This window comes from Poeciliopsis prolifica, unplaced genomic scaffold (genome assembly GCF_027474105.1).
Source record: "Poeciliopsis prolifica strain line A6 unplaced genomic scaffold, Auburn_PproV2 SCAFFOLD001, whole genome shotgun sequence".
NCBI lineage: Eukaryota > Metazoa > Chordata > Actinopteri > Cyprinodontiformes > Poeciliidae > Poeciliopsis > Poeciliopsis prolifica.
In genome coordinates, this window is record NW_026562376.1 from 14,767,224 (window position 1) to 14,785,691 (window position 18,468).

The 18,468-nt window shown below is 38.2% G+C and overlaps 1 protein-coding gene across 4 annotated transcripts; it reads left to right on the plus strand.

Moving 5' to 3' along the window:
• Nucleotides 1-76: 76 nt before the first annotated feature.
• cpt1ab (carnitine palmitoyltransferase 1Ab (liver)) lies at nt 77-18,136 on the plus strand. 4 transcript variants are annotated; one of them, XM_055031902.1, is made up of 19 exons: nt 77-188; nt 4,468-4,632; nt 5,782-5,924; nt 6,621-6,792; nt 7,508-7,609; nt 7,883-8,020; nt 8,168-8,245; nt 8,792-8,899; nt 10,698-10,785; nt 12,623-12,818; nt 13,375-13,563; nt 13,667-13,772; nt 14,215-14,328; nt 14,439-14,603; nt 14,877-15,008; nt 15,124-15,276; nt 15,412-15,525; nt 16,289-16,381; nt 16,476-18,136. In XM_055031902.1, the coding sequence occupies exons 2-19, from the start codon at nt 4,492-4,494 to the stop codon at nt 16,557-16,559; spliced, it is 2,316 nt and encodes a 771-aa protein (XP_054887877.1). In that variant the 5' UTR covers nt 77-188; nt 4,468-4,491; the 3' UTR covers nt 16,560-18,136. The 4 variants fall into 4 exon arrangements, with proteins under 4 accessions (XP_054887877.1, XP_054887873.1, XP_054887887.1 ...); XM_055031898.1 differs by lacking the exon at nt 77-188 and adding an exon at nt 1,666-1,777; XM_055031912.1 differs by lacking the exons at nt 77-188; nt 10,698-10,785 and adding exons at nt 1,666-1,777; nt 11,208-11,292.
• Nucleotides 18,137-18,468: the final 332 nt, after the last annotated feature.

Below are 18,468 nucleotides of genomic sequence, written 5' to 3' on the forward strand. Positions count from 1 at the left end.
CGGGTCAAACGGACCGAGTCACCCCGCTCTCCTGCCAAGCTCTGAACAAGCCGCGAGGCGAAGCGCGAGCTGGATGCAGCTGTCTGACAAGCTGCGACAGCGGCGCGAGGGGCGTGTCTCGCGGACCTGAGAATGGAGCTCTGAGCGTGGGTTTCGTGTTTGCTTTGCAGGAACTGACCTGAGCCGCGGTAGGTTGTGACTCATGCGTCACAAAAAAAAAAAAAAAAAAAAAAAAAGATTAAAAACTAAACAGAAAGAAGTTTAATTGAAATTGCATCAGTTTGCCTATTGTTTGTATCTTCTCCAACCAATTTAATGCTGATAGAGGGGAAATATTTACATATTTTTTTTTTTTTGGGTGACATTTAATAGGATTTCAACACATGTACGTTTTCAATACTCTATGTTAAACACACACATATGTTTTAAAATTTTACTGAAAAATAAATGAAATAATGAATTATCCTTCCCTAGAGGAAGTTATTTGTCGCCATCTGCTGGTCAAACAGGAGTGATACGGGTTGTGTTGACAACATTAACCAAAATTCAGGAATGAGAAATTGTGTTGATGTCAACATAATTTAGACAGTAATTCATTATACAACTGTTCTTTTCTTTACTGAATGACATGGATTCTTTAAATATTTAACAAATAATTTGTAGTTGCAACTTAAATAATCATTTTGCCAGTGCAGACTGGATTTGGGTTTAATTGTGCTATGTTATCATGACAATATAAAACGATTCCAATAAGCCAAGAAAATGTTTTACATTCATATAAATCAAATTTTTTTAAAATCATGCATTTCTTTAAATATTTATCTTCTTTATTACAAAATGTTGAACCAATAATGATATTTTGCAAAATGTTCCCTTAGCTGGGAATGCTTTGGGAAGTCTAGACCTCCTCACATAGGCCACTAGCTCTGTGACCAATTCCCTGATGAATGGATAGCTAATAAAGTTGTTGGATCTTTGTGACTTACTGTAAAATCAAAATGAAAGTCAAACACAGTGTTGATTAAAATACATTTTTAAAAATGTTTTATTTGGCATTTTCCATTGTAATATTTTATATTCATAGGTGTAGATTGGCCAGTGTCCAAAGTCTGAGGTTTGTTTATTTCGCCCAGTCTTTATGTGTGCAAAGCTAGGAGGAATATGCCACCCAAAAACTTGCAGCTGGGATGAAAACTGTTTTGAGACAGATGGAATGAATACAAACGCCTCTTTACATTATTTAACAAAAAGTAATTTTATATAAGTAATTATTTTGATTTATGAAAATGCTGTTGATGGTGTATGGCAGCATAATAATCATATTTTCAGTTTAATATCTTATATTTACTATTAGTTATATTGGTGGATTAAGCCAGATTTTGAAAATAATAATTTGTTAAGGGTGAAACCAAGACAATAAATGATTATATTTACTGCATTTATGAAACGCCAGATTCTACTTAACAGTTTGGAGGAACAGAATTAAATTCTTTAGGCAATCTACGCTATCACGTTATTTAACAAAACAAAAGTTCTTAAATGTTCAAGATGAGCATGCAACATTTTCCATATGGGTGTAGCCGCCAGGGGGCGCTGCTTCCACCACTCTAAAAGGAGTCGTTTGTGACGCAGCCAAGGGGAAGGCCTTGTGTACAAGTCCTCGCTCCCATTCATGTAGAGGGCTGAGCTTTTAGCAGCCGTCGTAGACAGCAGACGTTCCGCATCTTCGTTAAAGCACAGAGCCTCGTCCGCCCAGACAGAAAGAAAGAAAGTGTAGGTGAGAACTTTATCTTCTTTTTAGGAAGGCCGCGCGTCTAATGTTGAGGGTTTCTTGCGTTTTATTTCTTTTTTTTTTTTTTATCCTAGTCGAGGTCCGGACGGTTGCTGCAGGGCTTTGAGAAAGGAGAAGCATTAGCTTGGATAAGTGAGAGGAAGCCATGTGAAATAAAACATTTTCCTCACTCGACGTTCATGCCACAGTCGGCATGAACGTCAGTTTGTTGCATTTCCTTGTTGGGGTTGAATTGGGTGAAAGGTTGTTGCGAAAAGACTCTTTGCGTCGTCATGACCTGAGGGCTCGGGAGCTTGTTTGGCCTGCAGACTCCACAAGAAAAAGTTTGCCCTTTTTAGTTGCTGAAATGCACAATACCGTGCTACGCCCACCGTGACAGCCGGTTTACTGTTTTATTTTTGAAACCCCTCCACTAAAAAAATAATAATAATACATTAGGGAAATGGCTCGACTGACACTTTATTGTATTTTGTTTCAGGATTCATTCAATAAGCTGAATGTAAATATCGCTGCCGTTCCTCAGAGCATGAATGTAGGCAAAAGTCCAAGTAGAGGTCAAATCACTTGTCGGCTTCTGTACAGCTCACAATTGATCCTGTTACTAAGATCTGTTATAATGCGTAGTTTGGACAATTCTCTTCGCGTCCAATTATGGCAGTGTTGCAACTTTTGGAAGTGTGAAAACGTCAGCTGCCCGTTGAAGGTCAGCGATACCTGCCTGGTCACTGTGTCCTCAAGGTGCGAGCATGATCAGATTTCAAACGAAACTCATCGCTTGCCTACTTAAGGGATTTTCTTTAGTATGGAAATTGAGATACAAATGACCACCTTTGAAGTGAACCACGTGGGCGGCGTATGTGACGGAATACCGGACACGTTACGTGTGTATTTCATGGTGAAATTGCGAACAGAAATGCTCCAGCTGATAAGTGTTTGAGCAGGTGGATGCTGACGTTTCTAGTAGCATGATTCAAATGTCTGGAAATAGGAGGGTGAACCGCATTTTTTTTTTATCAGCGTTTGCCTTTGTTTTGCATCTTCTTTTTTCCAAACAGAAAGGGGAAAAACACGTAACCTGTTTGTTTTTAAAACCATAAAGCCACCAGTGCACTCCTGATTGCTGCATCGTCATCACAAATGACCGGGTTTGCTGGTTTACGAGGCGTTTTGCTCGCCGTTGCCAGTTTTCTGCCTGTTTCTAAGCGGCGCAGCGCTGCGACCTTTCCCCTAGTTTCTGCAGCGCAGGGTGGATCATGTGATGCTTCAGAGTGGCTGGGGGAAGGGACTGGGCTGCTCAAAACGCTGCTGCTCTGCTCCTTCCGACCGCCGCTCGCATAGGAACGACGCGTCCTGATTTCAGAATACACACATCAAACCGCAAAATAGAAGCTTTGCAGGGACGTGCAGATAGATAGACGTATGCCTCTCTTCAAACATGGCCGAAACAGTGGAAATGGAGCGAAAGCTCTAGATTCTGAAACCTGTTTCTCGCCTTAGAACTTGACAAACGTGTAGTGAATATTTTTGATGCCTTGAGCGAGGAAAATCTGGTCTTCTGACCAATTTTACATGTGGAGGACAAAAAGGTGCCAGAATGCCTAAGGGTATTCCCCTGTTGTATATCAAAAATTATGTCTGCAGCTATCTGATGTAAATCAGACTAAAAGAGCCAATTCAAGTACGTGCTGTGGATGTAGTGCAAATTATTTATGATACAATCCAAAAATAATTATTATATATCCTTCAAAATAGCAAATTTTTAGTATGCTTTTCTCAAAAGTGACAAGTGTCCAATTCAGGGCAAAACAAACATACTGGAGTTATGCACAGATAGATATTAAGGCAATGAAGCTAATGCAATGTGCTTATTAGGTATTAGGTAACAGGACAGGTTACCTAATAATAATTTGTTTGGACAATCATTGACAGTGTGATTATAGTTTTCTTTTCTTCTGTGAATTAATCTTTGAGTTTTAAGATTCCTTTAGTGTCTTATTCAGTCTTTTTTTTTCTTCCCAAGAATCCAATGTGATTGAATTGGGTAATTCCCAATGTTATCACAGAATGTGTACTAGTAACTTTAAAGAACTGTGGTAGAAAATGATCAATCTGAGACATTGTTCTTTCTTTTTTCTGGGCTATTTCCAGCCTCATGCAGATATCCTCATATTGAGGCTGAATGTGTGCTATGATCCAACAGTTCTGGAAATCACCAAACCATGTTTAACTCTGATCGTCACACTGTATAATTATTCCACCTACATAGTTGTTAAACAGAAATGTTGCAGGAAAAAAGAATAGGACTGGATGGCATTATTAAACTGTCAGACATGTCATATTTTAAATGGTTAAATTCCTGAGTCACAATGAGTTACAATAAAGTGATTACATTTAAAGATGTTTTTATTCAGTCAACATTGTTTTCTTGTTGAAATGACATAGGCATCAACTAAAAGATAAAACAATGTACAAAGAACAATTCATTATATTTATCTACAGCAATAAATTGCATGTAAAAAAAAATTACACCCTTCTCAATAATTAATACAAAATCAATTTTGCTATCTTATTAACTAATGTTATTTGCTTTCCAAGTAATTCTTTGCGGTATTGATACTTGGTAATCTCAAGCTGCTGAATGATGATGCACATATTTGTTTTGTTTGTTCTTTCAGTGACTTTACTTTAGAGCAGCCACCATGGCAGAAGCGCATCAGGCGGTGGCCTTTCAGTTCACTGTCGGCCCTGATGGCATCGACCTACAACTGTCCCACGAGGCTCTACGCCAGGTCTACCTCTCTGGCCTCCACTCCTGGAAGAAAAGGTTCGTTCGCTTCAAGGTAAGAGTTGCTGGATATGCTGAAGGGCAATGTCCAGATGGTTATCTGCAAAGAAAACACAGTATTGACAAAGTCTTTTCTTCATCTGGTTGATGTGTCCTGAACTCCTTTTGCACTGCAGAGCCTGGCTTCCAAGCTGGGCTGAGCGTTTTTGCTTTAGCACTTCATGCTCTGTCCCACTCTGCTCTCGAGCCTGCCAGACAGGTCTGGTATGTTGATTGGTGCATTTCGCTGCGGGGAGGGACAGAGCCGAGTCTTCTTCCAGATCTCTGGGTCAGAGGAGCGCTCTTTCTCGATGTCTGTATTTTTAACATGCGGCATCAAAAATATTCCCTTCATAATCTATTTTACCTGTAAGTTATTAAATGATAAGGATAACATATTCAATTGGCTTTTATTTGATTTCATTTGAAATAATATTCAAAAAGCTGTTTGGAGGATTCACATTATGTTATCACACATCAAGCAGATTAATGCATGTAGCTTTTTTTGGCATTGAAAAAAAAAACAACCATACATTGATGTATGTCCAATGACTGCATACAGACAATAAAATTAAATGATTGCAAAAAATTCAGAGGTAAATGTTTCCCTCAGCTTTCTCGCTGACAAGTGCTGACAGAAAGAGCTGGTCGCGACAAACAAAAACAAAAGTATTTCTCGATCTCTGGGAAATCGCTTCAGCAGCTTTACCTGAAATTTGATTGACATGACCGTCCCTGGTCACCTTCGAAGCCACAATTTGCTCAATGCTAAACAACCAGGGCTGAAGTACAATAGGGCCGGGCTGCAGTGCAAAAGGCCTTTTCTCCAGTTTCTGGGTTTCTTTGCCTTAGTTTACAGGCAACAGAAACTTTCAGCTTCTGCCGTACTGTAAATCTGTTTACTGTGCTGTTATTGTAAACTGTTACACCAGAAGGTCACCCCTGTCTGACATGAACTGCAAACAGTGTCAGAAACCTTCCAGAGTTTTCTTTGTGTCCTGACCTTTGGCCTAGTGGTTTGTTTACACACAGTCACACTGAATCATTCAAAGACCTGCATCCTTTTTTTTTTTTAAATAGCCAATTAGTGTCTTTATCACCACATGTGTTACAACATTTTACAGATTGTTATCACAGCTTCTGAGTTTATGTTTCATTTTTACAGAATGGGGTGATGACTGGTGTGTACCCAGGCAGCCCGGGTGGGTTCCTGGTGGTGGTTGTGTCATACATGTCGTACAACAGATACAAACAACTGGATCCTTCTATGGGATTGATTGCCAGACTTGGCCGACACATACCTATCAAGTAAGAATGATGTTATTCTCAGTAAATAAGCAGTAACGGTAACAACACCAATAAAACAACATTCCGCTGAAGATTGGCCAACAACTGTCAGGGACATTATTTTATCCACAGCACTTCTTTATTAGTTTTCTTCCACGCCTTCTGTTTGATAACAATGTTAATCCTGTTTAGGGAACACCTTGTGCTCTCTGTTGAATCTCATAGTACACCCTTTATCAGCACATATGAGAGTTTTTCTAATTCAGGTTTTATTCTACAACATACAGCCAACTTGGGGCGCTAGAAATCCTTGGTAGTTTGGTTTTGTGCATAATCTAAGAGTACGTGATGATTTAAAGTCCTGTGTTTTTTAGTAACAACTACACAGCATTTATGATTTTATGAGTTGGGTTGTGTGTCTGCATGTGCACGTGTCGGTTTGAATAATGCCACTGTTATCACTCATAAAGCAAGCCGTCTTTGCCATGGGACTAGGCCTTGTTCCATGGCTGCTGTGTGGCTCTTATTCTCCTGAGTTAATTGTGTGCTGCACAATACACTAGACTGAGATTTTTCTAAAATTGAAGATTTTAGACACAATATTATCAGTCATGTTTATTTTTTATCACAATTTACTTTCCAGTGAACCATTTTTTTTTATAACACTAACATGTGCCACTGAAAGATTTTTATTCTTTTCTTTTCCTCTATCTGCAGCCGATACATGTCCACAGACACCCAGAGCATACTTGGAGGGGTTCTGGTGGGCACGGGCCTCTGGATCACCATCATAATGATCATGAGGAGTGTTCTGAAGAGCCTGCTGTCATGGCACGGCTGGATGGACTCACGCCATGGCTCTCTGTCTTTTCGTACTCGTTTGTGGATGGTGAGATGTTGACGTCCTTTTTCAACCTTACAAGGATCAGCTTAAGAAAAAATATGTGAATAATATCTGTCTATAGCAAAAGTTACATTTGGCACTTTTTCTTCTGCTATTGTTTCATTAGACTTATGTGTTTTGTATAATTTGATGTACCGGTAAATGCTTTATATGCGTCCTTTTTTATAAAGGCGGGGGGAAAGTATGCAGTTTAATTGGAGTATTTTCCAGATTTGGATAAATATGGGAGAAAATAAAAGTACTAAAACATTTCTTTGTTTCCAGAATGTATTTTGTATCTCATTGCATTAAAAACTCCATCTATCCCTCCTTCTGAAACATTCGTTCATGGTAGTGAACGAATGTAAAATGTAATGTTTTACACATTACATTTTTTCAAAACCTGGCCAGTGTACAAATATGTCATAAATTCATAGCAAACACTTGTGCTTGCATTATAACAAAGATTCATATCTTGTAAAATTTAAGTTTAGGAAAGTATGGAGTTGGAAAATATCAAAGGGTTAGAAATGTAATGTCTGTTAATATTGGTAATTTAAATCCTGTTTGGTCTTATCAAAATTACAAAGTAGCTTGTTAAAAAGCCTTAAGCCTTTTTAGCTTAAGGGTTCTAGTACATATTTACATTTTGTATTCTGTTCTGCAAAGTACAGATAAAGCAGAACTCTTAACTTTGTCCTTATCTTTTCTATGTGTTCAGGGATTGGTGAAGGTGTTCTCTGGTAGAAAACCAATGCTTTACAGTTTCCAGAACTCTCTCCCTCGGCTACCTCTTCCCTCTGTCCAGGACACATGCAGAAGGGTAATTTTCCGTTCCCCCTGCTTTTGAGTTTGTACTTAGTTTGTTTATATAGTGCTTTTAGATTTGGAAGGGAGATTATACTTGTGTTTTTGAGGAGTTGTAGAAAAACACACTAAAGTAGTTTAAAATGTTGAAAGTCCTGCACTAAGATTGTTTTTTTTTTTGAGCGACAGCAAAAAGAGCTTTGCAGGTTTTCTGGTATTTTTAACCACTCTCTTTCTTAAAATAGCTAATTCCTTTTTTATCTCCCCGTGGGACTCTTTCTGTTGACAGTACCTGGAGTCAGTGCGCCCACTGATGGATGACGAGCAGTTTGAAAGGATGAATGCCTTGTCAAAAGACTTTGAGAAGAATCTGGGACCCAGGGTGCAGTGGTACCTCAAACTCAAGTCCTGGTGGGCATCCAACTATGTAAGCCAGAAGGAATTTTTTTCTCCTTTATGCTTTTGTTATAGTTTCGCACACTGTCCTTACTATTTAAAAAGCTATACAATTAAAAGCAGGTTGTCTGATAATGTTGCACTGTTGCTTTTTATCCTTTCTGCATCTTTGGTACAGGTTAGTGACTGGTGGGAAGAGTACATTTACCTGAGAGGCCGTGGACCCATCATGGTCAACAGCAACTATTATGCCATGGTGAGTCACTTGTCTTCAAGTTGCAAGAAGTGATCTGGGTTTCCTTTTTTTACTTTTTAATAATGTATTAAATTATTTTTGCCTCTTCTTTATTTTCATAACTTGTTAAACTTTTTTTCAAAATAAATTAAACATCTATTTCTCAAGTTGAGAGTTTCAAAAGATTAACTGTCAGATCAACATTTTGAAACAAATCTCACATGTCTCATCTGCTTGTCAAAGAAGGTTTCACCATTACAATACACTTTAATTTCTTGACGAGATGTCAAATATCCAGCAATAATTATGTCACGATTCTGTTGATGGCTACAAAAAAAAAAATCTTGTAAAGGATGTGCAACTTGCTTTTTCATTCTGGAAGAACAACTCTTCACATGCGTCATTCAAAGCTCAAATTTATTTTGAAATTTATGCCCATCATGAGTGCATGTAAACCTCTGGCCAAATTCAGTCATTATATTGATTACAAAGAATACCATACTACCCTTATCTTTTTTTTTTTTGTAAATGTAACTTGATTCGTTACTAAGTTAATCTGTTTTGCAGGACTTTTTGTATGTGTTCCCCACGTCCAGCCAGGCTGCCCGGGCAGGTAATGCTGTTCATTCCATCATGCTCTACAGGAGAAAACTGGACAGAGCTCAGCTCAAACCAGTGAGTACAGAGCCAGTTGGTCTTTTGCAACAATCAATTCCTTTCCTAAGTGTATATCAATGAAGGCGTAAATGTATAATTAATAACATTATATAAGAATCTGTTTGACCATAACCTAGTTCAGTGGTTCCCAAGGTGTGGGGCCCCTAAGGGGCAGGATGCCATTGCAGGGGTGTGTGGGAAGCAGTATGGATGAAAAAACAAAACAAAAAAACAGCTAAACAAAATGTTTCACTGTAAAGATGGTGTGCAGTGTGTTTTGTGGCAACAAACAAAATATGGGTTAAAAGATGTGTCTGCCCAGTTGATTTTTTTTTTCCTTTTTTTTGGGGGGGGGAGTATTGTAATACATAGGGGGGCCCAGAAGATCTTTGGGAACCACTGCCTTAGTTTATAAATCTTTAACTTTCTTTAATAGCTATTATCTCAGTGGGTTTGTCCTTTTAAATTCACATTAAAAACTTATTTTTTACAACCTTTTTCTTTTTGCACTCTTTGGTAAGTTTGTAATCCACAATCCTACTAATTCTTTTAATATTAGGTATGGGCTGGTTTTGAATCCTTGAAGTGTGAAAACCTTTTTGTAAAAATACCAAATTATTTACACGAAAGTCAAAAAAATAATCAGACAGCTTTCTTTAAAAACAAAAAGGCAATAATAATTTCCACAACTTTAAAGTGAATAAAACTTACAGATTATTATGAGTATAATAACACAGTGGCCACTTACTCTGTTTTTGTCATTCTCATTTAAATAATCACTTCTCTAGTCTTTATTATTCAGCTTCAAAGTCTTTCATCAAAGACTAGGAAAAAAAAATTAGATTTTTCTGCATTTATCCTGCTGTTTATATTTAATTCAGATCTCTGATCAATTGGTTAGTTAATATCTGTGAAATGTATTTATTTTAAGCCAGACTTGTGTTTAAAAATTGGAACAAAATTTTACTCTTCCATATTTTTAAATGTTTACAGTTTAGATTGTAATCATTTTTCTATGAAGTGGCAATAATATGACTGGCTGGTTAATTGATCCTGTTTTCAACTATTTATCTGCTGTTAATTTGCCAATAATAGTTTAAAAATAGTGTCACCTCATTAAAAATAGTTTTTTTTTTTTTTTTTTTTTTTTTTCAAAATACGATTGTTCATTGATTTAACAAAAAATGTTCAAACTGAGAATTTTTTTTTTTTTTTTTTTTGGCAGTAAGGGGCCAGGGTAGCACCTTTCTTTCAATCATCTGACTAGCAGTGCACAGCAACAGTTGGAGGCAGGGAGTTTGGTCCCACTTTCAGCTTGAAAACACCAGAGGAAAAAAATACAATCCAGAAATTCCTTTGGCATCTCATAAAGAGACTTTAAAATGTATGAAAAGAATGACAGACGATTATAACGGTTTTGAAACTGTAACATTTGAAAACCTTGATATAACTCGATGCTAGTAACTAGCCCATACCTGACGCATATTAACCCAGCTGACTGTCCTACTCTTAACTTTTAAAACCTCTTTTTTGCTTTTCCTACTGGAAACACATGGTATAGCCGACAATGCTTTGTTGTTTCCAGTAGCTTACACTAACTCACTGTCATTGGTTTAATTTTTTGATTATGATCTTCTCCGCATGCCTGTTAGGATTTTCATTCTTACCACTAAGTCAAAATGAATAGTTTGTTCTAAAATCAATTGTTTGAATTTATATACAAACTCGAATGCATGAGCTTGCTGTGTTACACGCTCACGTTTGGTTGTTTCTGTTCTACTGTTTTGTTCTTTCGTTTTGACGGACGCTGCGTTAGATATACTTGCTGGCCAACAAGGTACCTCTGTGTTCTGCTCAGTGGGAGCGAATGTTTAACACCTCCCGCATCCCCGGTGTGGAGACAGGTAAGAGGAGGGCACAGCCGCCTTGCCCTCAGACCCGCAGCCATGTGACCCTACAGCCCTTGGAAACAGTGACTCTGTCACTCATTCCCATCAGCACAACCCTGAAACAGTTCCATAGATCTCATAGTACTATTTCAATTAGTTTTTAATTGTCAAAAGTCTATTTAATTGTAAATAAAACCTTCTCGTTGCATCAGGGTTTTGATGGTGGCACTGAGATGGCAGCCAACTGGTTTCTGGTCCCTGCCTCTTTTCCTCTGAGGTTCTCCTTCCTAAATCCATTTTAATTCCTACTCCACTACGTCCATGATCATCTCCATTCAGTCGTGTGTCTGCTGCTTCGTCTCTGGGGTTTTTAGTGATTTACTTTTATCATCTCTGTGGGTTTTTTTTTTTTTTCACTCTCCCCTTTTGCTTTTCAGCTCATGCTCCTACACACTATTCCCATGTGCTCAGCCCAATACGAGCGTATGTTCAACACGACTCGTGTCCCAGGTGTAGAGACAGGTAGAGTCTTTAGCAGTGTCACCTCCTCCACTCTTCTCCTGCTGTCCTTCACAACAGGACATTTCTGTGTTTGAATTAGAAATAATCAAACATCCATGAATTAATGTTGCATGCTTGCATAAAAACGCACTTTCAAGTTTTAACTTGCATGAGACTCAAAACCAGTTTCTCTGTTTTGAAAAAAATGGTTGAATTCAGGTGCTCCAATCAGGTCCCAGTCAAACCTCGACATGTAGATGTGAAAGAATAGGTTGCTCCCAGAAACAGCTGCTGAGGCCATAGTGAACACAGGTAGCCAACTTTCTGCAGAGTCAAATCTGACTTAGTCTTCAGATCACCGTAACGCAACAACAGCATGGAGTGGACTTTGATGGCCAACTATTTGCATTCAAAGCTTATATCACTGACTACAATGCAAATTGTTGGACTTCACTCTGTGTTCAACTTAATATGTACCAGAAATGTCTGAATCACATGATATTTCTGATGTCACTGCCCCATTTCAGAAGTTCAATGTGAAAAACAAAAATCAGGACTGTCAGTAGTGACAGTAGTCACTTATTTTTAAGATTAGTTGGGGTAGATATTTCAACATGAAGGTAAAACACAAAAAGAAGAAAACATTCACCAATGTTATTGCACATTGCATGACATCGTAATACCACCATATTTAAGTTGTTTACGTATTGTTTCCTCCTGGGTTTAAATACCATCTGTTTATATTCTTGTCTGCTACATGAGCAATGCTTGTTTGGACACTTACTATCACCAGAAAGTCATTAGTGAACTCAAAAGTAATTCTCTAGATGTGTTTGTGCCCTGTGCTGCTCAAGCAAGCATTGCTGTAATTCAGTGTATTCCAGCCCAGCCCTTTCCCTAAATGGCTTTCCCGTTTCATTTCACTTCCTTCACGTCTCTCTTCAAGTCGCTTTAGTGTTGTAATTAGATGTTCATTAGCCACATACTGCACTTTTCCTGTAAATTTCACACATTATATGTTTATTTCATTAAAATTAAACTGTTCATGTCACATTGTTTTATTCATCAGTGTTGAATAAAATACTAACACAATTTGTGTTTTTAGAAATGGAACAATGTGACATCCATTGTCTGTCCCTCAGTCTCTTTAAAAAATAAAAAAAAGACAAAAGTTTCTCAAATTCAAACATTATTAACTTAAAAATGTAATGGTTGCAAACATAACGATAAGCATAAACTTAAAAAATACATTTTGACTGTCCCCAAACTCATCTTATTCCCCAAACATGGTTTCAATTGTATTTGCATCTCAACGTCTCTTTTTTTCCCCTCCCATGGGTACCTGTATCAGATACACTCCAGCACATGAACGAGAGCAAACACATTGCTGTGTACCATAAGGGCCGTTTCTTCAAGGTGTGGATGTTTTACGATGGACGGCTGCTGTTGCCACGGGAGATCGAGCAGCAGATGGACAGGATCTTGTTAGATAAGTCTGAGCCGATGCCAGGAGAGGAGAAACTAGCTGCACTTACTGCAGGAGAAAGGTAAGTGGAGCAAGAGATGAAGAGTTTGCAGTTGGGAAACATCCATAGCAATGTATATCGACTACAATGGCTACAAAAGGAACATTCAAAGATTTTCTTTCAGTTTAGCGCATAAGGGTTTTTTGCAGGATCATAAGTTTTCAGGTTATTCATTTTAACATTAGGCTTCAAAAAGTCTTAAATACCTCAAAGGTTTCTGTTCTGAATTGTAGATTTAAGGTAACTATATCTTGGATTTGAACGTTTGTTCATAATATTTTTCTTCAGCTAACAGTTTTTGATTCAGTGAAGACATCCTTGTTCGTGTTTCTTTTATGACTAAAATACTTTTGACAGGTATGTTTTATAATGACTTACTTTTTCTTCAAAAATGTGAATTTGTGCTGTAATACGATATTTCCAGAAAATATGAAGTGATAAGGTTGTTCAGCTGCTAATATGGGAGCAAATGTTTACAAAATGCAGAACAAACACTTTCTTTCTTTTTGTTAGTAAATGCAAAACCTTGTTTCCAGCCTTTCTGCTCTTAGCTTTTTCTGCTCTTTTATTTCTTTAGGACCCCATGGGCGAAGGCCCGAGAGGAGTTCTTCAAAAGTGGTAAAAACAAGCAGTCCCTGGATGCCATCGAGAAGGCGGCCTTCTTTGTAAGCCTTGATGACACCAAGCAGCGTTATGATCCAAACGACAAAGTCAAGTCTCTGGACAGTTACGCCAAGTCCCTGCTCCATGGAAAGTGCTACGACAGGTGAAGAATAACAAATAAAGACGTTATTTTGCTGTGTCATGAACCATTTTCAAAATGTTTATAAATGGGCCTTGGATGTAGATTGGTCATATGTTTCTTTCAGGTGGTTTGATAAGTCCTTCAATCTGATTGTCTACAAGAATGGCACTATGGGACTAAACGCAGAGCACTCCTGGGCTGACGCTCCAATCGTTGGTCATCTGTGGGAGGTTCGACAGACACTTTCTATGTTTTTATTGTTTAAATCATTGCCTTGCAACAGCTCTCCTTTGAACCTTTTTTACATTATAAACTTGAACCTCAATCTATATCTATATGCTAAGCTTGTGATATGTGTGATGGGAAAACTAACTCTTCCTTGTCCAGAGTTGATGGATGGAGCTTTACAGATGTACGCCACACTTCTAGCTTTTTATTTGCCAAAGGTTATGAAAACACTAGTTTGGTCTATTGCATAAAATCCTAACACATTACATTGGATTTTGTGATCACGAGGTGATAAATGTGAAAATGTTCAGATGCTAGGAGCAGTTTTTACAGCACTACAACAAGAAAACACATTCAGTAACTATTGATCATTAATGAATGTGGTTTAAAAAAAGAAAGTACTAAAAAGCATAACACAGTCTTTCATCTTTTCTTTTAAATCAGCATGTGCTGTCCATGGATCCTAAACTGGGCTATACTGAGGAGGGTCACTGCCATGGGAACCCTCACCCAAACCTTCCTGGTCCCCAGAGGCTGCAGTGGGACATGTCCACAGAGGTAACATTAGATACTTTACTTTTCCGAGTAAAACAGTGCATATGTTTTATTTACGTTCATATTGACTCATATTTTACAAACCAAACACTGGACTTTGTCTGATCTCATAGTGTCAGGAGACCATCGAGAGCTCACTGACAGTAGCCAGGGCTCTGGCAAATGATGTGGACTGCCACATAATCCCCTTCGATAACTTTGGAAAGGGGCTGATTAAGAAGTGCCGCACCAGTCCAGACGCCTTCATTCAGATTGCCTTGCAGCTGGCCCATTACAGAGTAAGTCCCAGTTGTATTTTTAGTTTCACTTTCCATGTACCAATTTACTGTACCAAAACACAAAACTCACCAGGGTGTGAGCCAGTGTGTTTGGCAGTTGATGCAATTTCAAATTATTAACACTAGAGGGTGGTATCAACCAGGCCAAGACCCAAAGCGATTATTAAACCACTGCATGTTATTTGGATGTGCACCTTATGTATAAAAGAAAACAACTTCTTAATGTTCTGGTCCAGTTATATATATTTTGGTATCACTGTTCTTTCTCAACAGGACAAAGGGAAGTTCTGCCTGACATATGAAGCCTCCATGACACGGCTTTTCCGTGAGGGTCGAACAGAAACCGTGCGTTCCTGCACCATGGAGACCTGTGACTTTGTTCGTTCCATGATCAGACAGGAGACGGTGAGTTTTACTGAACCCTCCAGAATGTTTTGCAGTGCTGCAGAGGGAGAATTGTTGCAATAAGTGAATCATCATCGTCTCATTGTGGTTTTCTTTTTAACTCCTGACTCTGCAGAGAGAAGAGCGCCTCAGGTTGCTCAAAGTGGCAGCAGAGAAACACCAAAACATGTACCGGATGGCAATGACAGGGAAGGGCATAGATCGGCACCTTTTCTGTCTCTATGTGGTTTCTAAATATCTTGGAGAGGAATCACCCTTCCTCAAGGAGGTCTGAGCTATGTCTAAATATTTTTTCTGTACCTTACTTGTAAAACAAAAAGAGTTTGTTGTTTTTTTCTGTACTCTGGAGAACAAAGTGTGTTTTTTCTGAACATGGGAATAAGTTAAATAACTTCATGTGCAGGTCTTGTCTGAGCCATGGAGGTTGTCCACCAGTCAGACCCCTCTACAGCAGGTTGAGTTGTTTGATCTGGCCAGACATCCAGAGCTGGTGTCCTCTGGAGGTGGATTCGGTCCAGTAAGTCCAATTTTCATCTGTCTGGAAAGTCCTATTTAAAGATTCAGGGAATGGTGGACTGTTTATCCATCGAGAGGAAAAGTTCCCATTCCTCTCAATTGGAACATATCATGCAAAATTCTTTAACCATTGAATAAATTTTTGCTTTAAATGTCTAGGTGTGCAAAAAATAAAAATCTATTTTCTCCCAGTGCCATGTATTCCTTTTGGGTCCATATTTCTTCGCCTGTTCATTTTTCTCTATTCTCTATTATGTTTTTTTGTCCAGTATGTCGGTTCATTTACTGTGGAACTGCTAAACAAAGTCATGGACTGCTGGCTAATCAGTTTTGTGAATCTGTCATTTTATTTTTTCTTGCAGTGATTTTGTAGTCAAAGTTCAGACATGTTGAAGTTGAAAGTAGACAAGTCAAAATGTTAGGTTGAGTGGGCCGGATTGGAATGCTCTGTGACCTGGAGGGGTCAGTCAGGTGTTCATGCTTGCAAGTTTTGAGGAGGGCCGCTATGTGACTTTCTCTTCATATTTTTTTTCTCACGTGGCAACTAATAAATTGATCTCTGTAGTTTTTCCATAGTTTCCATTGCTCTCTTTGCCTCAGTTTAGGTGAATGGCCATATCTTTGTTGGCTTGCAGCTCTTCCGTGCGCTTTTACATTTCTAATTATTGATAGACAATCGAAGAGTTAGGTGCTGTTTGCATCGTTTACCAGGTAAAATCTCCCAATGAAATTTGAGATAAAATATCAGAATTTATTTTCATTAGGTGGCTGATGATGGGTATGGTGTCTCCTACATAATCGTTGGTGAAGATCTCATCAACTTTCACATCTCCAGCAAATACTCGAGCCCAGAAACTGTGAGTTTCCTAGTTATAAGGCACATCTTGTGTTCTTCTTTCAAGTATTTTGTCTTTCTAAAACCACTTTTTCTCTCTCCTTTTGGTGTTTCAGGATTCACGTCGTTTTGGTGACAACATCAAACAGTCCATGCTGGACATACTGGATCTCTTCCAGCTGGAGAAGGTGCCCAAGTGATGATTTTCACCATTTTTTATTTATATATATATATTTTTTTGGGTGGGGGGGTTTCTGATTTAATAAATCTTCCTGTAGATTGTACAGAATCACTTTGTGGATTTGGAATTTCTATGTTAATTAATGTTACATAAATAAGGAAGGCATTAAAATGAGTTGCTGTCAATATGTTGTGAAGAGATTTGCGTGTACAGATTGGTTTAGGCGAGCCTCCAGCACAGGTGGTGTGCAGATCAAAGTATGTATCTGCAAAACTGAACTTTAGCGGTGCCTTATAGTGACCCACTAATGTAACAGAAAAAGGGGCAGAAAAGGAGAACATTCTAGTCTGGGAACAAATCTGTGCTGTAACACTGAATAATATTTTGGTTGAAGATTTGTTCAGTAGTATCATCCAATTTTTAATGATGTTTTAAGTTGTAAGATGGTGCAATACTTTTTAGTTTCCACCCTGTGCATGTGGGGATCATTTGCTTCCGTCTGTTGCAGCTCTTGACTCACCATCACTGACTCGAACAGCAAACGTGATGTTAAATATCAGCTCGTTTTTAGGTTACACAGTGTCCACCTATTTCCCTTGGTCCAGGCGATTAGATGAAAATAGATTCTCTTGGTGGTGAAATTTTATATCTGTAATCACAAGAATCATAGATGGGAAACTTTGATCTGATATTTAACTCTGTGTCGGTGTGATTCTGAACAAAACGCAAGACAGGAAACGGGCGCCGCTGTCTATTCTCCATGGCCTTTCTGTACAGTCTGTTCAGTTTTAGCTGCTATTATATTTATGAGCTTGCCATGAAAGCATTTCTGATGTGTGCATTTCATTTTCATACTCAGGTTTTGCTAAGCTACTCTGTTATCATAAGGTGCTTTCGGCAGCGCTCATTCTGGTTTCAGCGGATGATGACCCTGTTAAGTTTGTTGTTGGTATAAAGTAAAGTTTGTTTGAGAGTCAGAACTGGAATAACATTAGAGGAGAGGAAACTTGACACAATATGCTTACCTGTAACATTTTATTCGGATTATTTAAGAAAATAATCTTTGAGATTTGCGAACTTTTATGGGCGATGTGTCGCTGTGTTGGTTGGTGGTAGTCATGGCTGTCGTTGCCTCGTCGAAGTGTTTCAGAACCATAGCAGCTTGTTGGTCTCCAGAACTGAAGGAAAACTGAAGTTTTTCTCGAATAAACTCAAAAATGTTAAAGTTGGGGTTTTTATTTATATGTTGTCAATCCATTGTGGTTTTTGATTTGTTTTTGTTGTGTTTAGACCTTCCTAATTCACACAAACATGCATATTTACCAGCTAAATGTGGTGAATTATGAGCACTAAGTTAAAGCTTGTTTTGATCTATGATGAGTCATATTTTGAACATGCCATTTTTGTTTTCGTACTTTGCCAGTATGCCGTAGTTGTTTGACTTTTTATCTCGGTAGATCTCATGTTTACACTGCTGCATGTTCTTTGAAGATGAAGCTGTACATGTTTGCCTTTTAATTTAAAGTTGTGTAAAAAGACAAGCAGCTGATATACCAAACAAAGATTTAACAATAAAGTGAATGTCAGATAGCTGTATTGGTCTCATTTAGACTCTTATTTCTCATGTGAGTAAGCTCATTTGTAAATGGACTTGATACTGAAAACCAGTAGTTGACATTTAGTACAGCTATTGTAACATTAGTTTAATCACTTAATCGACTTCAGGATAAATTTTATTTGATTACATTTGAGATAAATTTCTATTCTGCTCATTGTATTGTGTAGGTGAGTAGCCTATAAATAGTACCCACTAACTAGTTGCTCTCACCAACTTTGGTTTCCCAGAAAACATTATTAATTACTATTTGGGGAACGTGGCAAACTGGTCAGATGCTCTTTGCATCTCAAAATAAGTTTTGATCGACTTA